The following is a 27,121-nucleotide window of genomic DNA, read 5'->3' on the forward strand; positions in this document are numbered from 1 at the left end:
TGCTTCTTAATTTTTAATGAACAATATTTTTTCTTTCTTTTTCTCTTGTGATCTATTCATCAGTTTATGTAAAATTAACTTCTAGCATTTTAGCAAATTCCACTATTTTTGTGGTCAAAAGAGTTCTAAAAGTCTTTTTTGGTGTTTATAGTTTGAAAACAATTCTAGAAAAGTAGTTTCAATGTCTCTTGATTTTTCTTCATTTTTATGCTTCCTTTCAGGTAATTGCATTTTTTTAATTAATTGTTCGGTAATTGTTTAAGTAAATTGCAGGATGTTGTTTGGGAAATTTCACAGTTTGTAGTTAAAGTCAGCTGTTTCTTTTTTGCTGCACTTAACGGAGAGCATCGTAATAGCTTAACAATTTATCATTTTCTTTTAAGTTTAAATCTTTTCACTTAGACTTTTTTGACATGTTATGCACATAGCAAATTAAAAAAATACTTCTTCCAGTGATTTGTTTAATCTCAGAATTCATTTTTCTAGCTAGTAGAAAAATTGCATATTGTTTGTTAAATCATCCCCCCCCCATGGTTATAGGTATAACCAGGGATTTCTTTTTCTTCAACCAACAGCACTGCCATTCAAAGTATGATAATGCAAAGTGCTTTAAGAAGCTTTCGTACACTATGTTGCAGGTTTAATATATGTATTCCACTGGGAAAATTTTGAATGAATAGGATGCAGAAGTAATACTTCCATAGCCTGTCAGCTGGCATTCAAAAGGAAAATCAGGATTTATTTAAGCATCACCTTTTCTTTAATTCTAGAGAACACTCATTCATTTGTAAAGCTACTTTGCTTTTGTTAACCTGAAGATAAATTCTGTCACTCTTAGCTCCAGTATGGCAAAGAGTTTTGCAGACAAGGTCTGACAGGGATGGGTTTCACCTTCCCAGATAGAACTCTGATAGAAGGTGGTGTTGGTTATAAGCCATTGACTAAAACTGCTTTGTTGAAGTTCTGTATAACTGAATGCTAAGTAAATTATGATCCTCAACAAGTTAAGTGGATGAACTGCAAACAGTCTTTACTGTAACATAGTCTGGCTCTGAAAAATCAAGCAAACAACTTTTACTGTCAGATATTCTGGCTCTGAAAAATCAGAGTTTTATAAGTTGTGAAAATGAGTTTAACAAACACTTTTCTGCTGATTTATTTTTGTATCTGGAAATTTATATATAATAAGGTGATTTAATTAACCACTAAGTGTAATAAAGGGCAGGTTTTGTTCATTTTTCTAAAGTATAATATGGTTTACCATAAATAAAACAAAGAGACATTAGAGTATAAGAAAACAGTAAAACTTTTGAAATTAAACAGCAGCAATTAATTTCAGGTATGCAACGGAAGTTGATGTTGATTTTGTTCGCAAGGCTGTACGTGCTATTGGTAGATGTGCCATTAAGGTAGAACCATCTGCAGAACGATGTGTTAGTACTTTACTTGATCTCATACAAACGAAAGTAAATTATGTTGTTCAAGAAGCTATTGTAGTTATAAAGGTAACTATGAAATCACTTTTTTATTACTACAAGCAAATTTTTGATGCATTTGTTACATTTGTGTGAATTTAATTGTATATTAATTTTTGTTTTTAGGACATATTTAGGAAGTATCCAAATAAATACGAAAGTATAATTTCCACTCTATGTGAGAATTTGGATACTTTAGATGAACCTGAAGCCAGGCAAGTTTTATTAGTTTTTTTCCTTTATGAATGAAAATATTTGCTCAGTTTGCTATTCAAAAAGAAATACTCAAATAACTGTTTATGTATTTGATAAATGGGTATACACTGTATAACAAAAACCAACACACCAAGAAGGAGTTATTCAAATGGGATGAAATATCATATGGCCATCCATACCTTATGATAGAATATGCAAATGATTAATTTTTGGCAGCCAATGACTGAGCATCAAGAAGATAGTGGTCGACCAAGAATGATGACAGAAAACAGTCGGGTAAATATCCCACCACTCAGCCTGGACGTCTCCAGACAAGTCTTCATTGGTTATTTGGCTTCATTGACACTTATAGTCCCTCATGTGTTCTTATCAATAATCTAACATGAAACCGGGACACCAATGACTGCAATGAACATTGATAGATGACTCGGCGAATGGAGCTTGAGGAGATGGAGGTTATTGCACCAGTGTGCAACTCATTGTTGACAACTGCAAATATTCCTGACAGTGTGCAACAATGAGTTGCACACTGTCAGGAACACTTGCAGTTGTGCCAGGTGCATTTGACCTGGATCATAAATACTGGTGCAGAATTGTTTTCAGTGATGAGTCTTTGCATTGAGCCACAGATAACCAATGAAGACTTATCTGGAGACATCCAGGCCGAGTGGTAGGATATTCACCTGACTGTTTTCTGCCACATAGCCTGACAGCCAGGTGTTATGGTATGGGGTGCCATTTCATTTGATAGCTGGATCCCTTTGGTTATTATGTGTAACATCTCTACCACATGGTGGTGGTACATCAACAAAATTCTACCCCCTGTTGTGTTGCTGCTCTTTTCACAGACCCCTGGACTAATGTTCAACAGGATAATCCTTGGCTGCACACAGCATGTCTTTCTACTGCTTGTTCTCATGTGTCTCCAGTTCTCCCTGACCAGCCAGATTTCTCCCCAATAGAGCACATTTGAGCTCTGATGAGAGGCCCTACATCATGTTAGTCTAATTTGCCTCTTGGAATATTACGATAAGTGATCTTACAAAAGGGCATCTACCAACACTATAAGTTCAATGCCCAGCTGGATAACAGCTTGCATCAGGGCCAAAAATTGGTCATGCATTATTCATTCCTCTATCTTGTAGCTATATTTCCTGAATAAAACATTCATTTCCTATGGTACGGTTAGTGTTTCATTTACAATACTTTACATCACATCTACTGACTTATGTCCCATTCGGATAACTTATCCTTGGTGCATTAAGTTTTATATTTTAAAGTGTGTTTAATCTGATATATGCTAATGTTTTCTGGTATTGTGGAGAAAAAGATTTGACAATATTACCTTTAGGTTTAGAATGAATTATTATATTATTAATAGTTTTTTATTTTTATTTTGATCAGCAAATTGAAGGAGTTTAGGCTAGAATGCTAAGTTTTAGTAATGCTGATATTTTCATTTGCGTATTTAGTATTAAATAATTTTTAGGGCTTCAATGATCTGGATTATTGGCGAATATGCTGAAAGAATTGATAATGCTGATGAACTGCTGGAAAGTTTCCTTGAAGGCTTCCATGATGAAAATACTCAAGTAAATTATTTATGTTATTTAAAATTTTTGATTTAATCCTTTTTATTCAGGCATTTATGTTTTCTTAGTTTCTTTACCAATAAATTGCCTTTATTTTAATTTTGATTATTTTAAATTTTTCAATTGAAAGCAGAATATGATTCTAAATATTTTTGCAGATATTTAAGAATATGATTCTAAATATTTTTGCAGATCCTATTTTAATTTCAATTTTAATATTTGCATAAGAAAATATAATCTTTATGCATAATAATTTAAGAATGCATAATAATTTAAGAAAATATAATATTTGGTATAATGTGCTTTGCAAGTATTCTGTTCACCTTTTTTCTCAGCATTATCTTTCAGCATTTTTCTAAATATTTGCTCTGTTACTGATGGATAGTAAAAGATTATTTCATGTACTAACTTTATACATCTTTTATGCATTAAAATTGTTCTGAACATTTGCTCAAAAGAAGTAAATTTTTTCATGTTCTTTATGTTAATAATAATTGAAAGTTGATGTATAACGGATTTCAGACAGTAACTGCCGTGAGCTTCAGTCTGAAAGAAATACTCTGAATAGCTGCTTAAAAAAGTATCTGACAGAGGGCAGAAACATTTTGCATTTTTATAATAACCACTTATTTGTATTTTATTTTAGATCTAGTACATATTGTATACAGAGTGATTTAAAGTCTCTATACAAACTTTGAAGATAGGTTGAGACTATCATATCAAAATATTTTTACATAGGAATACATTGCCAGAAATAACGCATGTGTAATAGAGGCAGTAGTTTGTCCAAAACTGTATTGGGTTGACAGTATAATTGTGTTTGAGAAGAATCAATACACGCCCCAGCAATGGAAGAAATGGTGTACAGTAAATCCTCTGAGTTACATATGTAATGCATTCCATAAACCTTTACACAACTTGAATTTTAAATAACTCAAATATGTAAACTGTTTGAATGTAATTTTGTAAGAAATTGCTTTATTATTTTATGTAAATGAGTGTGTATATATATTAGTTGTAGAGTATTTTATCAATCAAACTTCATATTGCAGTATATATTTGGATATATACTACAAAAGTATAAAAAATATTAAAAAACTATAAAAGTAAATTGAAATAACATTTTTCAAATAAAAAAAATGTTTTATGACGGTTAATCTGGCTCTAAAGTGGAAGTGAAACAACTTTGGCAACATCTATCGCTCTTGATCTTGAAAGCTGAGGGTGGTTAGGGTCATTGGTTATCATAGGTTTCGATTGGCATCTATCATAGGTTTCGATTGACATCTATCATAGGTCTTCGATTGGCAATCATATAATACATTGCGCAGCCATGTGTTTTCAATCATTGCAGATGGACTTGTAGCTAGACATATTAGAATGGATATGACTGTTAAACATTCTCAAACTGTTTGGTGTGTGATTAGTTGATATTTTGTTACCACTGTGTCTTTGAAGTTAAAAACTCGGCTAGCCTCTTCATAGTAAATTTCTTTGATATCTGCTTCTGTTTCAGATCGCGGTCCTATAGGGCAACAATTTCTTCACTATGCTTTCAACAGTGCAAACATTATCGTTCAGTATCATGTTTACTGTCGAAATAAATAATGTATTTTTTCCTTCATGCATATGAATTATTTTTAACTTTTCTTCTGAAGTAGCTGGATATTGTTTTTAAGAGTTATTACCAGTGCATTCAGTTTTGCATTTTTAATCCATTTTAAGTGTAGGTAAATAATGACCTTTATTGTCTATAAATAAGTGACTAACCAACCACGAGAAGAATATTTGAATGTAGGAGATATTGGTTGTGCAAAGTCAATTATGGAATGCTTGTTTCTAATTCAGAGATTTTGGTTTGAATGTTATGTCTTTTGCATTCTTATTTAACTTTGGAATTATGAAAATCAGAATTATTACGGATCAAATTAAATGGAATTCGCATATGAGTACTTGAGTATTCTGCATGATGCTAGTGTACCTCAGTCTGCTGTATATGTGAGTATTATATAAGGAAAACTTACATACTTTTCATATGCACCTCAAAAGCCATGAGCGAAATAGCCATTAATTCTGACTGCTACAAGAATTGCTGAGGAAGTAGTATATTTGACGATCTAGGAATCAACACTGCAAGACATGTATTGCACCCAGATAAAATAAACTTTGAGCATTTCTTCTGAAATCGTAAACATTTATATGTGTGATAAGTGTGTATTATCTCACTTGTGTTCTGTAAGTTTTTTAATTTATGCATCTTTAGCATATTTAGATTCATATGCATTTACATATTTCTATGTAAAAGTTATTCTTTTTTGTATTTTTGATCTATCCTTAAAACTTGTACGAGATCTTTTGGATCATCTTATACATCGAATTTCAAATCCTTCTGTAATAACCATGTTTGGATTACATGTCACCTATAAAATAGATGTAAAATAAGAGGCAAAGGACGTAATTTCATTTTTCATTCAAAATCCATAAGGTTAAGTGTTCCATAAAATGCACTTTGACGTATATTTTGTTTAAATTTATGTTTAAGAGCACCACCTTACAAATTCTTATTTAGGAATTATTTTTATTTACTAAAAAAAGTGTAATTTTGTATCTGATATTTTTGTGTCCATATTTATTCTTGATTACTTACTTGCATTCTAATTTTATGTACATAAAATTTTATTTCAGCATGCTTCTTATAAAAATTTTAATTTATGTTTAAATTTTGATATAAGTTACATTCTGAACTTCGTGATGGAAATGTTCTTTTATATTTTGGTACTTTTTAATTTATTAAATTTTACTAGAATGATACAAATTGATGAGAGATCATTGTTTCTCTTTTCACAATATATCAAATGTATAATTCGATTAAACCCAAGCATGATCTTTTTGTACATTACAGAAACAAAATTATCTGTGTATAAATTGAAAATATCTGTGAATGTTGCAACTGCATCATAGTACCAGTCAATTAATTAATTTAGAGATAAAAATTTTATTATTCCAAGACCAAAGAGGCTCATCTTCTGTTTATTTATATATATATAAAAAAAAAAAAAAAAAAAAAAAAAAAGTGCAAAACTGAATTTTTAAAACGGTGAGCTTTTTATCAATTGGAAATGGAATTTTCATTTAATTTTATGCTTACTTTTGGATATCTAGCTAGTTTGGAGAGCTACTTAATCTGAGTAGAGGTAAAATGTAATCATAGCCCACTTGTTGAAAGGTTTTACATATTTCAACCATATTTTGTGTTAAAGTATGATATTTGATATTCACATGAGTTCATGAGGTTAGGAGATAATTTAGCAAGGAATTGATACTTACAAGAGGATTACGAGTATATGAGGTTAAGATATAAGTAAGTAAGGAACTGTTATTTACAAGAAGTTTTTAAATAAATATATGAGGTTAAGATACAAGTAGACAAGGAACTTATATTTTTTAGATTTGATGAAAACATTGTTTAATTCAAAATAGTATATTTTTATATAAATATGGAATAAAATTAAAGCTTTTTTAAGTTTTAAAAATTTTAAGAAGTTGGTTTATATTTTTAAAATCCGGAATGATCTATAATCTGGACCTCAAAGCTACAAATTTTATGCGTATGCATAAACGCATGCACATAAAGTTATACATTAAACGTTATACATTAAACATGTACATTTATGTTATAAGCTAGGCTAAAATTATCTAAGGCATTTCAGTTAATGTTGCAGATTGCACTGTTCCTTAATCTTCTAATTGGATCCTCCTAAGTGGATGTTCCATAATCTTCTAACATTAAAGTTATACATTAAACATATGCATTTATGGGCTCACCAAAGGCCGAGCGGTAAAGTCGCTGAACACTGGTAGTTCGGTCTGAGGTTCGAATCCCGTGAACGGGCTGGCTGCATGGGTGTTTTCGTGGTTATCCCCATGTGTAACGTGTATACGAGCCAGTTTCCCTTAGAAAGTCCTCCATTAGGCAGATAGCCCTAATGTGCTTTGCCATAATTAAATACATACATATACATTTATGTTATAAGCTAGGCTAAAATTATCTAAGGCATTTCAGTTAATGTTGCAGATTGCACTGTTCCTTAATCTTCTAATTGGATCCAACTTATTATTTTTTACAGACTGTTAGAGCAATTTTATAAAAATTAAACTTGAACTTTCGATTATGCCAAAAAGAGTTTCCAATTCTGGAGCTGCCAAAGGATTTGCAAAGCAGCATGTTTCGATGTCCATTAAACAAAAAGTGAAATTGCTGCAAAAAATTGATAAAGGTCTATTTGTCTCAAAATTATGCGAGAAGTATGGCATTGGAAAGTCCACTATATATGACGCAAGAAAAAGGAACTTTTTGAATTTTTTGGGGAAGCATCTTAAACAACTTACATTGAAAGAAATGTTTAATAAAGTAAACAAATAAATATTAAGCTTTTTTTTGTAAATTTTGATACCCTTTAGATCATAATTGTTCTTTATTTCATAAATTACAATTTCGTATTTTTAATTGTATAATTTCTGCATGCCATCTTACCAGATTTAAATTGATGATCTATAATCTGGAAACTGTAAGAGCAGTTCTATAATCCAGAAAAATCGATAATCCGGAATCGCCGAAGTCCCGACGAGTCCGGATTAATGACTTTTGACTGTTTTGTATATGTTTTGTAAGCAATATCTAGATTAATGTAGTCATATTTATATCAGCTTAATGTACATCAGGTAGTGTTATTTAATAATAATTGTACTGTTGTCAATTTGTCTGCTTTTTTGTGTGTTTTACTAAGATGAGAATCAGATTTCTATAATTTTTGTAAAGTTTGTATAATTCCTTGTAGATATTGGGAGGCTGAACTTTTTGATATTGTTCCTACTACTTGTTTTTATTCCTTTTTTTGCCCTTACTACTTGTTTTTATTCTGCTTCTAATACTTGTTTCTATTGTTGTTCATGTGCCCCACCTTTGAAAATTAAGAATACATTTTGTAAAAAAAATGAGAGTTTATTTGCTTAATATTTGAGCATTTCATCTTCTGTAAGACTGTGATGATTCAAACACATATTCCAGTATTCTGAAGTTACATATTATGTTGTCTGTTATAGGTGCAACTGCAACTCCTAACTGCTATTGTGAAATTATTTCTGAAACGGCCCACAGAAACTCAGGAACTAGTCCAGCAAGTATTAAGCTTGGCAACACAAGATAGTGATAATCCTGATTTAAGAGATAGAGGATTTATATATTGGAGATTATTATCTACAGATCCTGCTGCTGCTAAGGAAGTTGTTTTGGCAGAAAAACCTTTAATTTCTGAAGAAACAGATTTACTTGAACCTTCTTTACTAGATGAACTTATTTGTCATATAAGTAGTTTGGCTTCTGTATACCACAAACCTCCATCTGCTTTTGTTGAAGGACGTTTGGGAATTCGAAAATCCTTACCACCTCGACAGAACTCGTAAGTGTACTCGTAACTTTTGAAAAATATGTTTAAAAATATTCCTAACTTGTAAGTTTCATTATTCTTTATTGCACATTCCTTGTTAAAATAATTAAAAAAAATTTTTCTTTTCTTTTTAAATAAAAATCTCTATTAATGACATAATGGAGTTTTTCATATCACCTATATGCTTGGAGGTATGTTATGTATATTTAGGTAATGAAATAAAATTTATATAAATAAAATATTGGGCTTAAATGTGTAATTAAAATGCTATTGGTAAGATAGAGAAAATCAATCACTTAAATTGAATAGTTTATTAAGTGTATTGCCAAGACTATAAATACTACAGAAACACGTAGTATTAACTGTTTGCAGAGTCTTCAAGTGGTGATTTGGGTGATCCAAGTGCACTAACATACTAACAACTGCATTTCCTTTTTAATTTTAATTTATACTTCTAGTGGGTGTCAGTAAAGCTTGTCTTTCCAACGTTTTGAATTAAAGCATTTAATAATTTTCTAGATGAAGTTCTGAAAGGAGAAAAAAGTATGTAGGTTTAAGTTCTAGAATTTCAAATATTTTTCAAGATTTACGAGAACTGAATCTTGAAATATCACATCTCTTGTATCTGTCATTAACATCTCACTATTAAATTATGCAGACAAATTCACTGACAGCTAATTCACTAACGGCTTCAATGATTTTCTTAGCACTGAAGGCTGTCTGTTGAGGCTGAAATGGAAGTTTTGAAATTAAATAGAATGATTAAATTTTGATAATTTAAATCGTTATCCCACAGGTTTTTATGAATATGTAAAATATCTACTGCCTAAGCCTATGAATTATTTCAGATTTAAAAGCTGACTAAAACATGTTTAAACTTAGTAATCTTTTTCGGTAAAAATGAAATCTTTGGATTTCTTTTGGCTTCTTAAAAGCAAAATGTGAACTTTCATAATCCAAAGGATATAACTATGAATAAAATTCTTGAATCTCTAAATTCTTAAAAAGTAACATTTGTAAATTATGCAAAAATGTATTTAACTTTTAGGTTAGGTTCAACTGAAGAAGCACCAGCTGGCAGTCCAACTGTTGTTACAGAACAGGCAGCTGTTATTCCTGCGGGTGAAAGCTTAATAGGAGATCTGCTTAGTATTGATCTGAATGCACCCCCTACTGTGCCTCCTGTGGCACCTGCTGCATCAGTTCCAAGTGCAGCTGTGGACTTACTTGGAGGAGGACTGGACAGCTTGGTAAGTAATGGAGATAGTTTGGAACTTTTAAAAATTTCCATTATTATTATTGGCAAAAATTTAAATTTTTGAAAGGAAGGAATTTTTGTTTAAAACGCTACGAGCAAATTTTGACCTTGCTGTATGATTCATTCATTACATAAGCATAACAAAATATTGCGGTAAATAATGTGCATTAAATTAAAAAAAATTGAAACAGAGGTGTAATATTGTGCTTATTTATACAGATTCTGAGCATTTAAAATTATTTAACTGTTTTAAAGTGAAGGAAGAATAAAAAGCTAATAATAAAGAAATTGCAATAAATTTTTTTGTAAAAGTGTATTAGCTGTTGTACATGATTATTTTGTATTTGAATGTATTAAAATTGGCATATGTATTAAATTAGATGTATTAAAATTGTTTCCAGTGGAATAATTCTTCAGAGTAAATGGTTATATGTAATATATAATCTTAAAATTTTTTTTTTAGAAAACTGCTAAAATGAGAAAGTAGTTATGTCAGATCTGAAAGCTTATGCATGGATTGCTTCTGTAGGAAATGCTCTTTTACTGTATAAAGCATATTGATGTCTTATTTAAAAAAAAATATGCATTTAATGAACTGATTGTATTAAAACGTTTAATTGATATGATAGCATATTGAAATATATTGAAAAATGTGCATGTATTCTAAAAATACATATGTAGACACAATAGTTGTCATAATTGTCAAAATATTGGAAACTTTAAAAAAGTATTTATATTGTTAAGAGGCATATTAGCAATTAAGTTGGGTTACCTGCTTAAGATATCATTGTTTTACAGCTATATATATGAAGTATTTGAAGTGACTGAATACATGTATATTAAGTAGATTTTTATTTTTTGATTTTATTTATTATTTTTATGGATTAGCTTGGTGATATTGGAACAACAGAAACAACACCTGCTCCAGCACCTACAGTAGGTGCTGCAGGCCTTCTTGGGGATATATTTGGTGTTGCACCTCCTGTAACTTTCTACACACCCCCAAAACAGGTTATTTTATATTATTTACTTTAAACAGAAAATTTACATTATTTATATATTGTAATAAATGTTAAAACAATATCAATTTATTTTCAGGTTTGGTTACCTGCAACCAGAGGAAAAGGTTTGGAAATCACTGGCACGTTTACTGTTCGAAATAGTCAAATATACATGGAAATGACATTTTTTAATAAAGCTATGCAAGCAATGGGTGGTTTTGCCATTCAGTTTAATAAAAACAGGTTTGGGTTAATTTTAACATATTAAATCATCAGGCTTTATAGCAATGGTCTCAAACTGACAGCCTGTAGGCTTCATGCAGCCCATTAAGCGATTTTACGTGGTCCTCCAATACGTTTCAGTTAGCCCTTTGTTTTAATGCAGTACTTGCAGATTTCGATATAGCATAAATTCATTGGGTAGTGGACTGCATTTTAGTGGTTATTAAAAAGAATAGAAAAGCACTACAAACATTTCAGCAGCCATTACATTTCAATTAAATTTGAAGCTAGTGCTAGCTCACAGCCGAGAGTATATACAGGATGTGTATGCTGCGAAGACCCACAGGAAAAGCTAAAAAAGGCATTAATCATCACATCACAGGAATTACAATTTACTATATAAATATAAGCACCATCAGAAATATATGGATTATGTTTATGTGCACATTTGCTATTGAATGAAAAAAAGAATGGAATGAATAGATTTGTGGTGTCAGTTAAATGAAAAAATTACAGACTTTGCATGCATTCCAGGTTAGTTGACTAGGCCAAGGTTGGGCATTGATACTATCAATAAATTTATTCGCCAGCTGATAGTAGAAATTTAATATTATGGCGTGTCCAGTTTCTGCTTAAATAAATAAAATTGTATGTTTTATTTGCAATGAGGGAATATTAATTCCAAAAGAATGTGGTTTATGTCACCATTACAAAGTGATTTGTAAAAACAAAAGGGGTGGAGGAAGAGAAATGTTGAAAAGTAAACTGAAGGAAGAAAAGTTAAACTTTCTAAAATCTAGCTTACATCAACAACAAAATGTGTTTATAGAAGCAAATAAATACAGAAAAGTAATGGTTCATGCAAGTTTTACTGTTATGTACATCATTGCAAAAAGATTAAAATAATTTGATGGTAAATTTGTTAAAGATTGTTTGATTAAATCTGTTGCACTTCTGTGTCCTGACAAACAACAGTTATTTAAAAATATTAGATTATAAGCCAACACAGTAGTGGGACCTATTAACAAAATTGCAAGTGACTTACGATGTCAGATAAATGAAAAAAGTGTTATTCATTTTAGTATTCTCAGTAGCAGTTGATGAGAGTTCTGACATCGCAGCTTGTCGTATTTGTACAAAGTATTACTGATAAATAGTAGTTAACTGGAAGTTGAGTAATTGAGGAATAGCTGAAAATAAATCCTATGAGAAAAAAATTATTGCACAGTTTATTTTTTCTGAAATAAAAATGGTAGTAGATAAACATAAATTACATTGAGATAAAATGGTTGAATTTGCAAGTGATAGTGTAATTGCTGTGGTTGGTAAAAAAAAAAAAAAAAAAAAAAGAGGAGTAGTGGTAAAATTAAGAAATGTAATGAAAAAAGAAAAATTTCAAGAAATGTTTTGCACTAGGCATTGCATTATTCATCAAGGAGCATTCTGTGACAAAAATTTGATGATATTATGGAAACAATTAACCCTTTGTAGTTGCATGTCTACTCCTGGCCACCAAAGCTTTTTTATAGTTGTAGTCATATGTCTGCTTTCAGCCACTATAGCAAAGAACCATACTGATCATGGACCACATATTGTCGACAAGCTTCATAATCTTGCATATTATGTATTAGTATTTTTTCAACTAATATTACTTCCAACCAGCATTATACCCATGTATAAATTTAATATGACCACAGAGGGTTAAAACTGCAAACTTTATTTGTGGACAAACTGTGAATCATTGAGAATTTGTTGTATTGCTTGAAAAAATTGAAAGTGAGTATGGAGAAATGATTTATTATACTGAGGTGGTTAAGTTGAGAGGATTTACAGTATTTTTTTTGATTTAATAAATAGATAAAATTTTGAAATTATTTTGAAATTTTTTAAATTTGAATTTAAAAAAAATATATATATAAACACCGTCAAATTGCATACTGATATACGATCCAGTAGAATGGTGCCTTAACATCAGGGTACCTGGGTTCCGAAACCCTACCCCTTGTAGAACAAAAAGAAGTTTTTGAATCTTGAAACGAAATAACCTGAGAATGAAGGAAACAAAATTGAAAAGGCTGGCAGTAATTAAAGATGAACACTAGATGAAGATCTAGCATGAATGTAAAAGCAACTGGAAATACTCACAGGTGGTCATCCGCATGATTTTCTGTACAATTTAGAGCAATCCTCAAAGTTTCTCAGCAAGGTTGACATTCCAAAGGAAGCTACAAATTTTGGAGAAGACTTTAAACAGTTTTGGCGAAAAGTTCATCGATCGTCAGCCAATCAGGCGTGTCGCACGGGAACATAAGGAGTGGGGGTGTTTGCACTGCAGATGCTTCTCTTTCTTCTCCTCCCTGGCTTGTGCTTTCCAGTGCTTCAAATCTGTTAGTCTGGGTGATTTCCATCGGCACTTCAGGAACTTGATGTTTCACGGGATTCCTCGGAAGTTTCCATTCCTGGTCACTCATTACTTCATCAGAGTATCATCAGTTCAAGGCTTCTTTATGCTGGATTCATGAATCAACTGGGTGGGCTGTACATCTTGCACCTGCTTCTGCTGCTGTGCTTGCGCCTGCTTCTGCTGCTGTGCTTGCACCTGCTCCTGTTGCTGTGCTTGTGCCTGCTCATTCTCCTGACTATTCACAAGTCTGAAAACATATTCTACACCATATAACCTAATCATTTTCAGGATACGTGGATCCGCTACATCTGGCACCTTAAGACTTCTCTAAACCTCTTTTCCTTTAGCTTTGCTCATTTCTTTCTTGGTACTGCTCTCGGCAACGAAATCTTTCCTGAACTTTACTGGCATTGATCTAGTAGATTGGAATGACTTTTCAGATTTCCTCTCATTTAGATCATCGCTCATAACATCGGTCGGAGTCCTGAAGAAGGACATTTTAGGTTGTACCCGCAGGTACCTCTGCAGTCAAAAGCAAAACATGTGATAGTCACGATAAATCGGAGCTCACACTGAGTACGATCTTCACCTCTCACGTTCAGAACACGTCTCACCGGGCATACTGATACATGGATAACAGATTTAACACTTCTCATTGAGTTAATTGGCAATTTAAATATTTCAATAAAAAGCTACAAATAAAAGTTAAACTTATCACTGAAATTCATACTTCTGTTAAACGTTTTAAAGTTAGATTGTAAGTTTAGAAAACACAACTGAAATAAAAAAAAAGTCCCCTTATTTCCTTTGTCCTAAACCAGTACTATTATTATAATATGAAAATGAAAAATCTCAAGAATATGCAAGAAAAAGATTATTACGACAAGAATTGAAGGCAGATGTAAGGAATTTAATGATTTGGAGATCGGTTTTAAATTATTTTCACTTCTATTAAAAGTGGACATGAATAATATACCAGAAAATCTAAATGAGACTAGTTAATTTACAATGCAATATAAATCTTATTAAAAATATGAAGATGCAGATCTGATTAATATTTACTTATACTTTGTCAAAAGGTAAGTATCCTTAGTTGTGAATTTTTGTGGTAAGAATAATTACTTTGTTTGGGAGTACAGTTATATGTGAGCAGTTTTTTCGCATTTGAAAATTAATGAGTCTAACAAAAGATCTTGGTTGATCGACGAGCATCTACAATCCATGATGAAGATAGTTTCCAGTAATTTTTCTCCAATGCTACAGATGTTATCAAACTGAAAACACCATCAAATGTTAATCTGCAAATGGAGAAATATATTGTAATTTACATACAATATATTTTTTCTGCATGTGTTGATAAAAAATTGAATATATAAAGGAAGGAGAATAAGTTATCATTATTTGTTCTCTGTTCTGTTTCACAAGTTTTTTCTGAAAATTTGGTAAGTTTTCATAATTTTTTAAATTTTTGTTAAAACTAAGTTATGTAGTAGTTAATTCAACACATTAGAATTATTTGAAATAAATATTGATCCAAAAATTGAATATTTAGCTGCTAGTTAGTATATTTGAATTATGGAATGTAACAGAAATTGCAACAGGAGAAACGTAACTTTCCTAAACAGCAGAAATTTGTTACAAATAGAAAATAAGCATAATAAATCTTAATTTTTTCGTTTGCATTATCATTATGATATTTTATGTGTGTTTTGATGAATATTTATTAAATGAAATTGGAAGTTAAGGTAAAATTTAGCTAGTTGTTTGAAGTTTTATATAGATGCATAAAAAAGATAGGCTTTCCTACCTCCTGTCCCAGCTGGCCAGAGCCAGATTTAGACTATTTGAAATATGGGTCCCTTTATAAGTCGGCCCAACAGCGGCCGAGCGGTAAAGTCGCTGAACACTGGTAGTTCGGTCCGAGGTTCGAATCCCGCAAACGGGCTGGCTGCATGGGCGTTTTCGTGGTTTTCCCCATGTGCAACGTGTATACGAGCCAGTTTCCCTTAGAAAGTCCTCCACAAAGGCATCCCTCCCCTTAGGCAGATAGCCCTAGTGTGCTTTGCCATAATTCAATACACCACCACCTCCACACCACCCTTTATAAGTCAGTTATAATATATCTTAATACTATTTATACTATATTTTAATTTTTTGTGGTCTCCAAGAAAGTGGGGGCACTAAGCTATAGCTTGTGTAGGTTATACGTATATCCGGCGCTGCAGCTGCATATATGCGGCTTGCCAGCACCTTTTTAGGTTGTGCATGAGGCCCACATGCAATTTTAGTTTGAGACAACTGCTTTTGTATTGTTAAACTGAAAATGTTTTTAGATAGTGTATGGCCTCATGCAATTTTAGTTTGAGACCACTGCTTTTGTATTGTTAAACTGAAAATGTTTTTAGGTAGTGTATGTCTTTAATTTTCTTACTTATTCTTATTGTTTTATGTTAGAAGCTTTCTTGTAATAAAACATAGGTACTTACTTTTTCAGTTTTGGAATTGCTCCAGCACAACCTCTTCAAGTTCCAGCTCCTTTGTTGCCAAATACAAGTGCAGATGTCAGTCTACCATTGAATACTATGGGAGCTGTGCAAAAGATGGACCCCCTAACTAATCTTCAAGTAAGACTTAATACTGGCTGCAGAATTAGTAAATTTCTTACCAACATGCAAATAAAAAAAAATGGTATACATGTATGTATATATATTGTTATGAATTCATAATAATATAAATTTTGTACATGTATAAATTATTTTTATGAAATTATACGTGAAATTGTATTTTTTCTGTATAATGTAACATGAAAAATCTAAAGAAGTGAAGTTTGCCAGAAAAGTAAGAATACAAGGGCAAGTTTATTTAACATTGAGTAAATGGCTATCTCTGCCAAATTAGTGAGATGCTGCCACGCTGGCCATCATTTTGAAAACTAATTTTTGTGGGCAAATTTTGCGAGAAATCGCCAAAAGTCTCTGAACTTAACGACATTTTTGTCTGGTTCTTGAATAACTGTAATGGGTATTGTAATTGATGCTATAAGTAGCTGTAACCATATCTGGCTCTTATATGCCTTTCAGTAATTTTGAGAAGTACTAGAGATTTCTTGGCAGCTATGGAAAAACTATGCAAGATTAGATAGAACATTTGTTCTGAGTTGTTAGTTCAGAGCTGAATTCGGAGTATTATCTGTGAGAGCTTCGCCTTTTATATGTGCTTTGCATTGCATTGTGTTAAACATTCTTAGTAATTTTAAGTGTAAATATTGATTGTGCTCTGTGATACTGAGAAGAGCTGTACAAGTATTTTTGTGGAAAGTTTTAAACTGTGAAATGTTTATTTTGGTAAAATAAGTTTTATCGAACAGTCATCAATTCTGTGTGCATTCGATGCATTACGAACTCGTATGCATGCAACAATATTATTCTCATTGTACCAAATGAAGATAAAGCAATAATTAAAATTTAGATTACAGGATTATTAGACTAAATATTGTAATAAGTATAAGATTATTATGCAACCTCCCATAAAAACAGCCATGGAAAAATAAAAATTAACACTTAATTAATTCTGAAGTATCTATAAAATTTATCAACTGGTAAAAGAAAGGAATATATATATATATTTCCAAATTATCATAGAAAAAGTAGTTTTATTTATATTTTTGCTGTCATTTAGTCGAGCATATGTAACTGTAGGAAAGCTGGTAGCATAGATGCAGAAATATTGCATTTCATAGATCTTAATCTGTTATGAGCAGTAAACTTGGCAGCCAAGGGACATTTAATGTTCACTTTTATGCAGAGAATTCTATTTTATAGATGCAGAAATATTGCATTTCATAGATCTTAATCTGTTATGAACAGTAAACTTGGCAGCCAAGGGAGATTAAATATTAATTTTTATTTCAATTGATATTTGTGACCACAATTCACTTGGCACTCTAATTATGCCATTCTAGAACATTAAATTTTTTACACTATTGTGGTAGGAAGAAAGCAACGCGGTAGCATCTTAGTAGAGCAGAAACAAGTAGTAGTAGCAAGCAGACTTAGTAACAAGCAGAAGCAATGTGCATAATTATCCAATATGAAAGCTTATTAAGAGAAAAGTTTGGTTCTCTAAATGTTGTGTTCCGAATTAACTACATCATCGTTATATAAAAGTCATGATGGATTAATCTAAAAATAACACAATACAAAAAAAGGTATTACTGTTTTTAGAATAGAGAGGGAAAGCACCCAAATTAAAATGAGGAATTAAGGGGCTATTGCTGATTTAAGTTATAATTTTGTTTTACTTTATTTTTATCTTGCATACTATGCACGTTTTATTTGCTTGCCAAATTATTACTTCTTACAATACAAATATTATACTTTATCTGGTATGAAATACACTGAAAATTAGTATATCAGATATTTTGTCACCATTTCTTCACTTAAATTGGCAAACATCAAAGTGATAATCAGTTTCTTGCCATACACATTCTCTGCAAAAATTCTGCTGAATTACAATTTACTGCTGGAATTTTTGTATGTTGTGCATAAATTCAGCATATGCACAGTATTTTTGATAAATCTTGAAAAAAATCATAAAGGGTTGGATCTGGAGACCTATGAGGCTGAAAGCACTTTAAATGGTCATTTGTACATTATGATAGTGTTTTGAAAAACAGTTCAGGGAATCCACTGAATTTAACTTTTAAGTTAACCAAATTTTAAATAAAACCAATTAAACCTATTTTTTTTTATTTTGGAACTTTCTGTGAATACAATTATGACAGCAGGTAATGTGTGCTTGTAATGCATAATGTCAAATTAAATTGATCGTTTCTAATATTTTTTTTTTTGTATACATTTTTTTTTTTTTTTTTTTTATGAAACAAGCATCAGTTTGTGGATCGAGAGCTCTGTGGAAAATTTTTAAGTAGCTGTCTGCAGAAAAATATCGGTCAATTCTGCTGTAGAATGTATGTATTGGGTTATTTGGAAAGTAATTTTGTTTTTTCCCCATGAAAATGAAAGATGATTTCCTAATAAATGAATAAATATTTTATTCAATTATACTCGTATATTGTCTATTCTGGTCCAATACCTTTTGACATCTTTTTGGCAATAGCAGGATTCCATGCTCATAAGTGTTTTTTTCTTTGCTGGCAGATGATCCAGGTGATTTTTGACACCACTCGTTTGAAGTAAAGGTTTTACCGTCTAAAAAATTTTGTAGAGACTGGAAACAAATAATAATCAGAAGATGTCAGAGCTGGGGAATATGGTGAATGTGTCAGTATATCCCATCTAAGCTGTAAAAGCTTTTGACGAGTTACCAAACTTGTATGACATCTAGCATTATCTTGGTGGAACACTATACTTTTTCTGTTGATCCATTTTGGCCTTTTCTGTTTAAGTGAATCATTCAGTTTGTCTCGCTGATGACAGTACACACTTAAGAATTGATCATTATGTTGTCTGTTAAAAGCTCCCCCCCCCAAAAAAAATAGGCTTTTAGATTTTACATCACACCCAAGGGGGTGCTTTTATTTATTAAATATCATGTTCTTCACACTTAAACATAAAATTCAATTCAACAGCAATATGGCAAAATAATTTTAAAATTAGCATATCTTTAGAATTTCCAATGCATAGTCTCACGCACTGGAGATAAAATTGTTTTTTCTCTCCATACAGTATTGCCATTGCTCACTTTGAAATCATTGACTGTGTTTATCAAAAATTCGCTAAAGTGTTACAAAATATGAAATAGATAATGAAACAAATTTTAAATTCCAAATTAGGGCTTCCAGATGCTCATATTCAGTGGAAGATTACGTTATTCAAAATTTGATGCCTCTAGTACTGTTGTTTTATTACAATGCGAGAAATATACATATATTTATGTGGATTCTTCATTATTTAATTTCTTTAAATGTAACACAGGGCTCTAATATTTGGTGGCAACAATTTGAAAATTGAACCGACATTTATAGTAAACCAACGCAAAATGGCAAAACGAAATTAATAGCTCTTTGGGTGAAATCCCACCAAACAGATAGCATCACTTTTTTTGATGAATATCGGCTTTTAAAGTGCTTTGAGCAAGTTCATCTTTTTTGCTGCATGATCTCTTGTGTTTAACTTCGTTGTAGACAACCCACTTCTCGTCTCCAGTGATGATACATTTCAAAAATGGATAGTTTTTTTGATGTTTAAGAAGCAAATTGCAAACATCAATGTGACGGCACAAATTTCTTTCCATGAGAACATGAGGAACCCATATGTCAGGCTTTGAGATTTTAAACATGAACATTTCAAATGATCATAAATGGTCAAATTCTATAAATTTAATCTCTCAGCAATCTCACGAGTTGTTATTTGTCGGTTTCCATCAATTAATGCTTTTATTGTGTCTTTATTAGCTTTAACTGGCCTTTCAGAATGTAATGCCTCTCCAAGGTCAAAACTGTTGGATCAAAATTTTGCAAACCAGTGTTGGCACTGCCATTCTGTCAATACATCTTCTCCATACACATGGGATAATTTTTTTCTTGCTTGAACAGCATTTTTACCCTTTCAATAATAAAAAAAGTAAAATATGCCAAAAATGCAGCTTTTTATCCATATTTGAAAGGGCACCAAACAAAAACTACTGTGTAGAATCAATCGAACTTTTTCACAAACAAGGCTTGCTATAGCAGCTGTCAAAATATATAATGATTATGGGGCTTAAGCGTGAAGTTTCTGTGAAAAAATACTTAAACCGTACATTGGAAAAAAACGAAGTTACTTTCTGAACATTCCAATAATAGTAGGTTAGAAAAGAAATTATCAAAGATCTAGATTGGTCTTGAGTGACTAAAAAGATAACATATCAGTTGATCAAATAATTTTAAAATAAATTTATGTGTTTAGTATTCTTACTAGTAAAACTCTTTTATTTTCATGTCATTTAAACTTTTATTTTTAACATTTGATGTTTCAAAATGTTAACAGTGAGTAAAAAAAGTACAAATTGATTACATTAATATGCCAGAAAATAGTCTTTCTGTTTCTGGGTTAAGCTTTGTTTTTCAATGCAGCTGAAATGAGGATGGGAAGTTTTCTGTTTATTTAATGACTTGTTTACCTATGTTTTCAAGGTGTAATTTTTAATTAGATATTCAAGATGTGGGTGTATTCTGTGATTATTGCTATATTTGCGGTGTGTAAGTAGTTAAAATAAATAAGTTTAATTTCAGGTTGCAGTCAAAAACAACGTAGATGTATTTTACTTCAGCACTATAGTTCCACTTCATGTTTTCTGTACTGAAGATGGTATGATGGATAAAAGGGTCTTCCTTGCTACATGGAAAGATATTCCAGCACAGAATGAAGTTCAGTACACAATAGATAATATTGTTTTGAGTACAGGTATGACCAGTTTTGAAATAATAGTGAATGCTTGTTAAACTATAATAATTTTTCTTTCTGTAGAATAATGGTTTGATTACTCAGTTTTAAAATTCAGAATTTTTTGATGAATTAAGCTGAGTATTTTCCACTGATAAGCTTTAATAAGAATTATTCTTAACCCTCTGGCTGCTCATCCCACAGTTTCCACGGCAACTCAAATGTAGCAAAATCTGCTCATCCCGCGATTTCCGCGGGCTTGTGTTTTTCTTCCTTTGTTGAGGAGCACATCCTGTTTTTTTCCCTGTTTAACCTCTGAAATAAATTATATACAGTATTGGATGTTTAGTTTATGTTTTGGCCAACAGATATCGTTAGTTGTCCACTAAATTGCGGCGTTTGAAGGCACGTGGTATTTACCGCTCAAATTCCACTTTTTGGGCTTTTTTCATACAGAAATGGCTGCTAGAAAACATTGAACGATTATCTTAATTATTTAATAAAATTATTGAATTATTAATTAGATTTATTGATTATATTAATAATTAGATTGATTACTAATTAGATTTATTGAATCTGGTGCAAAGACTGTGAAGTTGAACTTTGCCTTGAATCCTGTTTTGAACTCTATCATACTAAAATGCATTTCTAAAATATTTTTTCCTCTGCTTTATATTCTCTTAAATTTTATATAGTTTACTTTTTTATATTATGCAATAAATAGAAATTAACTGTAATTCGACTGAAATTTATTAAAAAAAATTTTTCCGGTGATAACAGCTGAAATTTTTTCTGGCAACTTAGTTTCTCACAATAAAAATCTATATAAAAAAATATTTTCTAGAAAGGAAAAATGCATTTTTCAATTCTCCAATATATATAGATTGAAAAAAGGGGGGGCGCAATTTTTGAAGTGAATTCGGTCCACAAATTGAGTCAGACAGATGTTAACAGTCAGAGGGTTAATACTTATAAATCATATTTAACTCAAACTATTTGTTATATCAGACTCTTTCAAATGATGCTGAAAGGAAAAATATAATTTGTTTTGCCAATCCAATATATGTTTTACATATTGCAGTTTTATTTTGTGTGTTAAATAATTTAATGTAGTTTCTCTAAGAAACAAAGGATAATATCTTCAAAATATTATTTTATAGGATTTAAATTGATATTTTCATTCTATACTACTATTGAAGTGTTGGAAATGCAATGGCTATTGAATGATATCGAGTATTGCTAATTGTGGAAGTAATCAAGTGCTGGGGTTTATTAAAATTTTTTGTCGTATGACAATATCACATGTGGGTGATGTAATTGTAGTATGTGTTTTGTTTAATGAGCTTTAACCCTTTGTTGATCAGTGTTCCACTACATGGAACACCCAACTTGAATCGCTTCTGAAACCGTTAAATTCAACCGTAAATGCATAAAAATGCCTTTATAATATACTTGGAACTTTTCTTTTTAAATAGTGGATGGCAGCATATCACAAGGAGACCCAGAATTTTCATTTATGATGTGTTATTAAAATCCACTTATTTTCTAGTAATTTTCTATATTTTTTTTGTGATACAAAAAGATTTTTTTGAAAAAAAAATTCTGTATAATTTTGATGGCTGTACTCTATATTATTTGTTATATATATTTTTTTACATTTTTCATACAAAAAGCATGTGCAGAATCATTGAATAAAATGGGGTGTTCCATTAGCGGGAACACTGCGCCTTTAGTGATCTCGTGCTATTACGCATCAGAACATGTGTCTTAGGAGAAAACATCTGTTGTATATGTTTTCTATTTCCGTTGTTTTGGGAGAATGAAGTCAAACAAAGCAGTCTTGAGGGGTGAGGTGTGGTTTATGCTATGAAAGCCCTAATATGGGCATCTTGAAATTTTTGTGAGTAGTTTTCAGCAGGAATTTTATCAGTAGCTTGATTCATCTTAGGGGCTGTGCAAATTTTTTGCTGTCACTTTTTAGTCTCATTCCTGTTTATTTTCAATAATTGTGTAGATAGTTTTTTGTGTATGTATATCTTATAGCTTAATTTTATTCATTGTTAATATTAATTGTAGGTAATTTTTTATTATTAATTTTCCATAAATGGTGCGGAAAGTTCTTGCTTAGTTATAATCTTTGCTTAGTTATAATCTTCAGTGAATTGCAACAATTATTCTGAATCTTAAATTTCCAAACAAACTTTTTACTGAGGATTATTCATTGTGAATTTCTTTATTTTCATTTTTATTAATAATGCCTAATAAATATTTCTTAATAGTTCATGAAAACTACTTTTTATACTTATAAAGAATATTATAATCAAAAGTTTAGATTTTTTTTCTTTCAATAAGAGTAAATTTTTATTATTTTAATCATCTGCTATTTTACTTAACTTGAACTGTAATGTTCTTTTTATTTTTGTTGGATTTACAAAATATGTGTTTAACTATGAATAAAAAGGAAATAACTACATTCAACCATGTCTGCAAGTTTCTGTTTCTTTATGCATCCATTACTACGCCACCAACTTTGTTGAGTTATCACATACATTTTATTAAAGATGATCATATGTATCTGCCAAGATCTTTTTTTCCAGGGTTCGTAGCGGTCCTTATAAGTGCTTACAAGTCCTTATATTTGAAAATAAAATATAAAGGCCCTTATAGGTGCTTAATTTTTCTTTAAAGCCCTTATTTTTTTGTTTTAGTGCTTATTTTTAAATGAACGCGCAATTGTTCCCCGGACCAGAGCCGAAAATAAATAAACAACTTTTCTTCCTGATATGGAATGTCAGATGGTGAATCATACTCTCTGAAATAGCTTTTACCCCTTTCCCTGCATTAACATAACCTTTGGTGTGCGCGGAGGGTACAGACAGGTGCCCGCCGTTCTGTTGGTCAAAGAATTGCGAAAGCAGTAGAAAATTCCGGTACATTCGGCATTCTTTTCCTCCCACCCAAACACTACACACGTTTGAATTTCTATCAAGATCTTAATAATTTGCATTCTTGTTCCGCTTGGTCAGTTCATATTCGTGTTTATTGTAATCGTTATGCTTATATTATGAGCATATGTATGAATGTTTATAATAACATAGTTGTAGTAACTGCTGAAGTATAGTAAACTTTCAAAAATGGTTGTGTTTTAACACAGATTAGCTTTCTAATTAATAATATTCGGAATAGTTTAAATAAAGGGAAAGTAATCGAATAGTCAGAATAATTTCATTTTTTTGTCCAATACATTATATAGTACGAAGGTTGGGAGGTTCTCCCCTTTCTCCGCAAAATCTCGAATATTGAAACTGTTACAGTTTGCTGCAAAACAAGTGACGGACCCTTTTTTTTGTCACTTTCCAATCTGGATTGAATAGGACTAAAAGTTCTGCGGTCTACAAACCCAAGCGAAGAATGATTCTATTCCGGAAATTTAACGCAGTCTGTAGAAAATTAGAGTGAAAAACATCCCAGATTGGTAAGTCTTTCTTTTCCTTTATTTAGTTCTTTATTCTCCCAATACAGGCAGCTGTTGAATCCGATTGTATAATATCATTTAGGGAAGAATTACGGCGCACGTATTGCGCAATAATGTTTGCGATATTTTGCAGAGATAATTAATTTTGATGTTTGGTCCCAGATGTGTTTATGAACACTTAAAAGAGTTTTACTGTGCTTGCTAAGCAGAATATTTTTCTGTTCTGTTGGTTTGTTTTTATATGATGCACATATCGAAATGTCAAAAGCATTTATTTAGCGGAAAAATCTAAAGAGCGGCTACAGTCTACCCCCCCTCCACTTCTCTTTTTCAAGTTATGCTCGACTGTCCGAATATTCCTCAGTTTCCAAGTATGCGAGTTAGTTAAGCTTTTACTGTTAAAGGATGACTACATGAAGCAAATTTCTGTCTTCTGATTTTGGAAATGTTCCTCTTTTTTACTTAAATTACTTTGATTGCAATATCTGTTAAGAAAAAACTGATATACAATGAAAATTTAGAAAATGTTCAGAATTTAGATTTAAATTATTTAAATATCAATATGAGTGGAAAAATAAATTGTATTTATTATTAGGTTCCAAGGGAATACAATAAATATGTTTTATTATTATTTATTTTCTCTATTTTGAACTGAAATTTCATCATTAAATCTTGTAATAGTTTAGTTCTGCATAGTTTTTTTCACTGTAAACCAGTTCTGTAAATTGAACTGTTATTTAAAATTAAAAAAAGTAATTATTTTCCATGGTTGAAATAATGCTTATTCTCTCTTAATAAATACTGCATTTCTCATATTTTAAATTACGAGTATAATTTTTAAGGTCATGCAGTTGTGTATAATGTAATTAGACAGGTGCTTATTTTTTTCTTAAAATAAGCTTAAAAAGTGCTTATAGGTACTTATTTTTTAAACTAAAATGTGGCTATGAACCTTGTTTTCTCTTTTGTAATAATACCTTTGTCATTGATGCATCTCTTTCATTGCAGATATTTATGGCTTGTTTATAAATTTTAAATATTTCAGTTTTATGGAACATAATGACAGTAAATCATGGATTGTGGTTATTTTCAAATGAACAGAGTTTGTGTTAGTTTTGTTGATCCAAAATAGGTCATCATGGCATATGGCAGTATCTGGAGCATTCTAGTATTCTGATGAATGTAAAAATAAAAACTAGTTTAAATACTTTGAGAATATCAGAAATTTTGATATTTTTCCTGTTCATCTGAAACTATAACTGGCTTTTTTACTATCTAAAGGAGGCATTATAATACATGATGTTGTTTAGACTAATTACATGGAAATGTAACAGATTAGCTCTGTTCTGTACATTATATTTTTTAAATTGGTGCTTATGAGACTTAAATTGGTACTTACTTTTTTCTGTAATAATAACCAGTTTTTATTTTTTGCAGATCAAGTTTCACAAAAACTTCAGAACAATAATATATTTACTATTGCAAAACGTAATGTAGATGGTCAAGATATGCTATATCAATCTCTAAAGTTAACAAATGGCATATGGGTTTTGGCTGAGATGAAAATTCAACCTGGTGTCACCTCTTTTACAGTAAGACTATATATATTATAATATATAGTTTAATAGTAATTTTTTTATATATTTAAAAAGTTTTCTGTTTAATCACATGCAAGTTGTACAAGTTTTGTGTGTGCTGCTACTATTTTAATAGTGTTATATATATAATCTTTAATATCAGTTTTTCTTCCCTTTTACAGCTTTCTCTGAAATCTCGTGCAATGGATGTTGCTTCTTCAGTTCATCAGGCTTATGAAGCTATTTTGCATAATTGAGTAATATAAACTGAGTCTCAGTGTTGTTTTATTGTATTATTATATAGTTACAAAAATATTTGGTTTGAAACATTCTGAATACATTTCCTGTAACATTCCACATTAATAAATATGTATAGATTTCTTCATATAGTGGTACTGTATGTTATTAACGACATAAAAATCTGTCAATAAAATAGCATAATGAAATAAAATTTGAATATAAAAGAATTCTATATTAAAAAACATTAAGTGTGCTGTTAATTAGTTATAATGATTTAAAAAAGTGTGTTAGAAATAAATACAAATATCAGGTATTAAATGCATTAGTTGTTTTAAAAAATTCCAAATTTTCCTTCTACTCATGTAAGATGCATCGAGTAATAAAAAAAACTGATACTCTTTTAGATGAAACTTTTATGGTGTTTATGGAAGTGAAATAGATGTAAAAATCTGCAGTAATAGCAAAAACAATGCAAAAAATTAGCAATTCATTAATATTTTGATTTACTAATATGAAGCACAGCTGAGTTTGTTATTGCATTTCATTGTTTCTGCTCAATTACTATTAAAAATGTCAACTCATTTTGAAAAACTTTGTTAAATTTTAAAATATTATTTCCATCTTAACAAATTGTAGATTCTTCAATCAATCAAAACACTCGTTATAATAAAAAATAGTATAACCCAACTTTAAAAAATTGTTTTTCACATCTCTATTTTTAATCAGGAAAAAAAAAAAAAAAGGCCTAAAAATAATTTGGAAATAAGATGTTCATAGAAACAGGTTAAAAAAAAAAAAAATAAATACCACTCAAAATGGCTCACTTAAA

The 27,121-nt window shown here is 30.7% G+C and overlaps 1 protein-coding gene across 4 annotated transcripts in view; it reads left to right on the plus strand.

Moving 5' to 3' along the window:
* The window catches only part of AP-1-2beta (adaptor protein complex 1/2, beta subunit), a 65,658-nt gene extending 39,221 nt beyond the window's left edge, over positions 1–26,437 (plus strand). For all 4 annotated transcript variants that reach the window (XM_085810838.1, XM_035350669.2, XM_085810839.1 and 1 more), the window contains exons 10-20: positions 1,340–1,505; positions 1,602–1,690; positions 3,181–3,283; positions 8,387–8,742; positions 9,779–9,980; positions 10,877–10,999; positions 11,087–11,232; positions 16,110–16,239; positions 20,850–21,021; positions 25,913–26,067; positions 26,235–26,437. In XM_085810838.1, the coding sequence (XP_085666964.1) occupies positions 1,340–1,505; positions 1,602–1,690; positions 3,181–3,283; positions 8,387–8,742; positions 9,779–9,980; positions 10,877–10,999; positions 11,087–11,232; positions 16,110–16,239; positions 20,850–21,021; positions 25,913–26,067; positions 26,235–26,309 (1,717 nt within the window). In that variant the 3' untranslated portion in view covers positions 26,310–26,437. The remainder of the gene's footprint in view (positions 1–1,339; positions 1,506–1,601; positions 1,691–3,180; positions 3,284–8,386; positions 8,743–9,778; positions 9,981–10,876; positions 11,000–11,086; positions 11,233–16,109; positions 16,240–20,849; positions 21,022–25,912; positions 26,068–26,234) is intronic.
* Positions 26,438–27,121: the final 684 nt, after the last annotated feature.

The sequence above is a fragment of the Stegodyphus dumicola genome, chromosome 2 (genome assembly GCF_044657685.1).
Source record: "Stegodyphus dumicola isolate Sdum_Otavi_A_Nest chromosome 2, ASM4465768v1".
NCBI classification, from domain to species: domain Eukaryota; kingdom Metazoa; phylum Arthropoda; class Arachnida; order Araneae; family Eresidae; genus Stegodyphus; species Stegodyphus dumicola.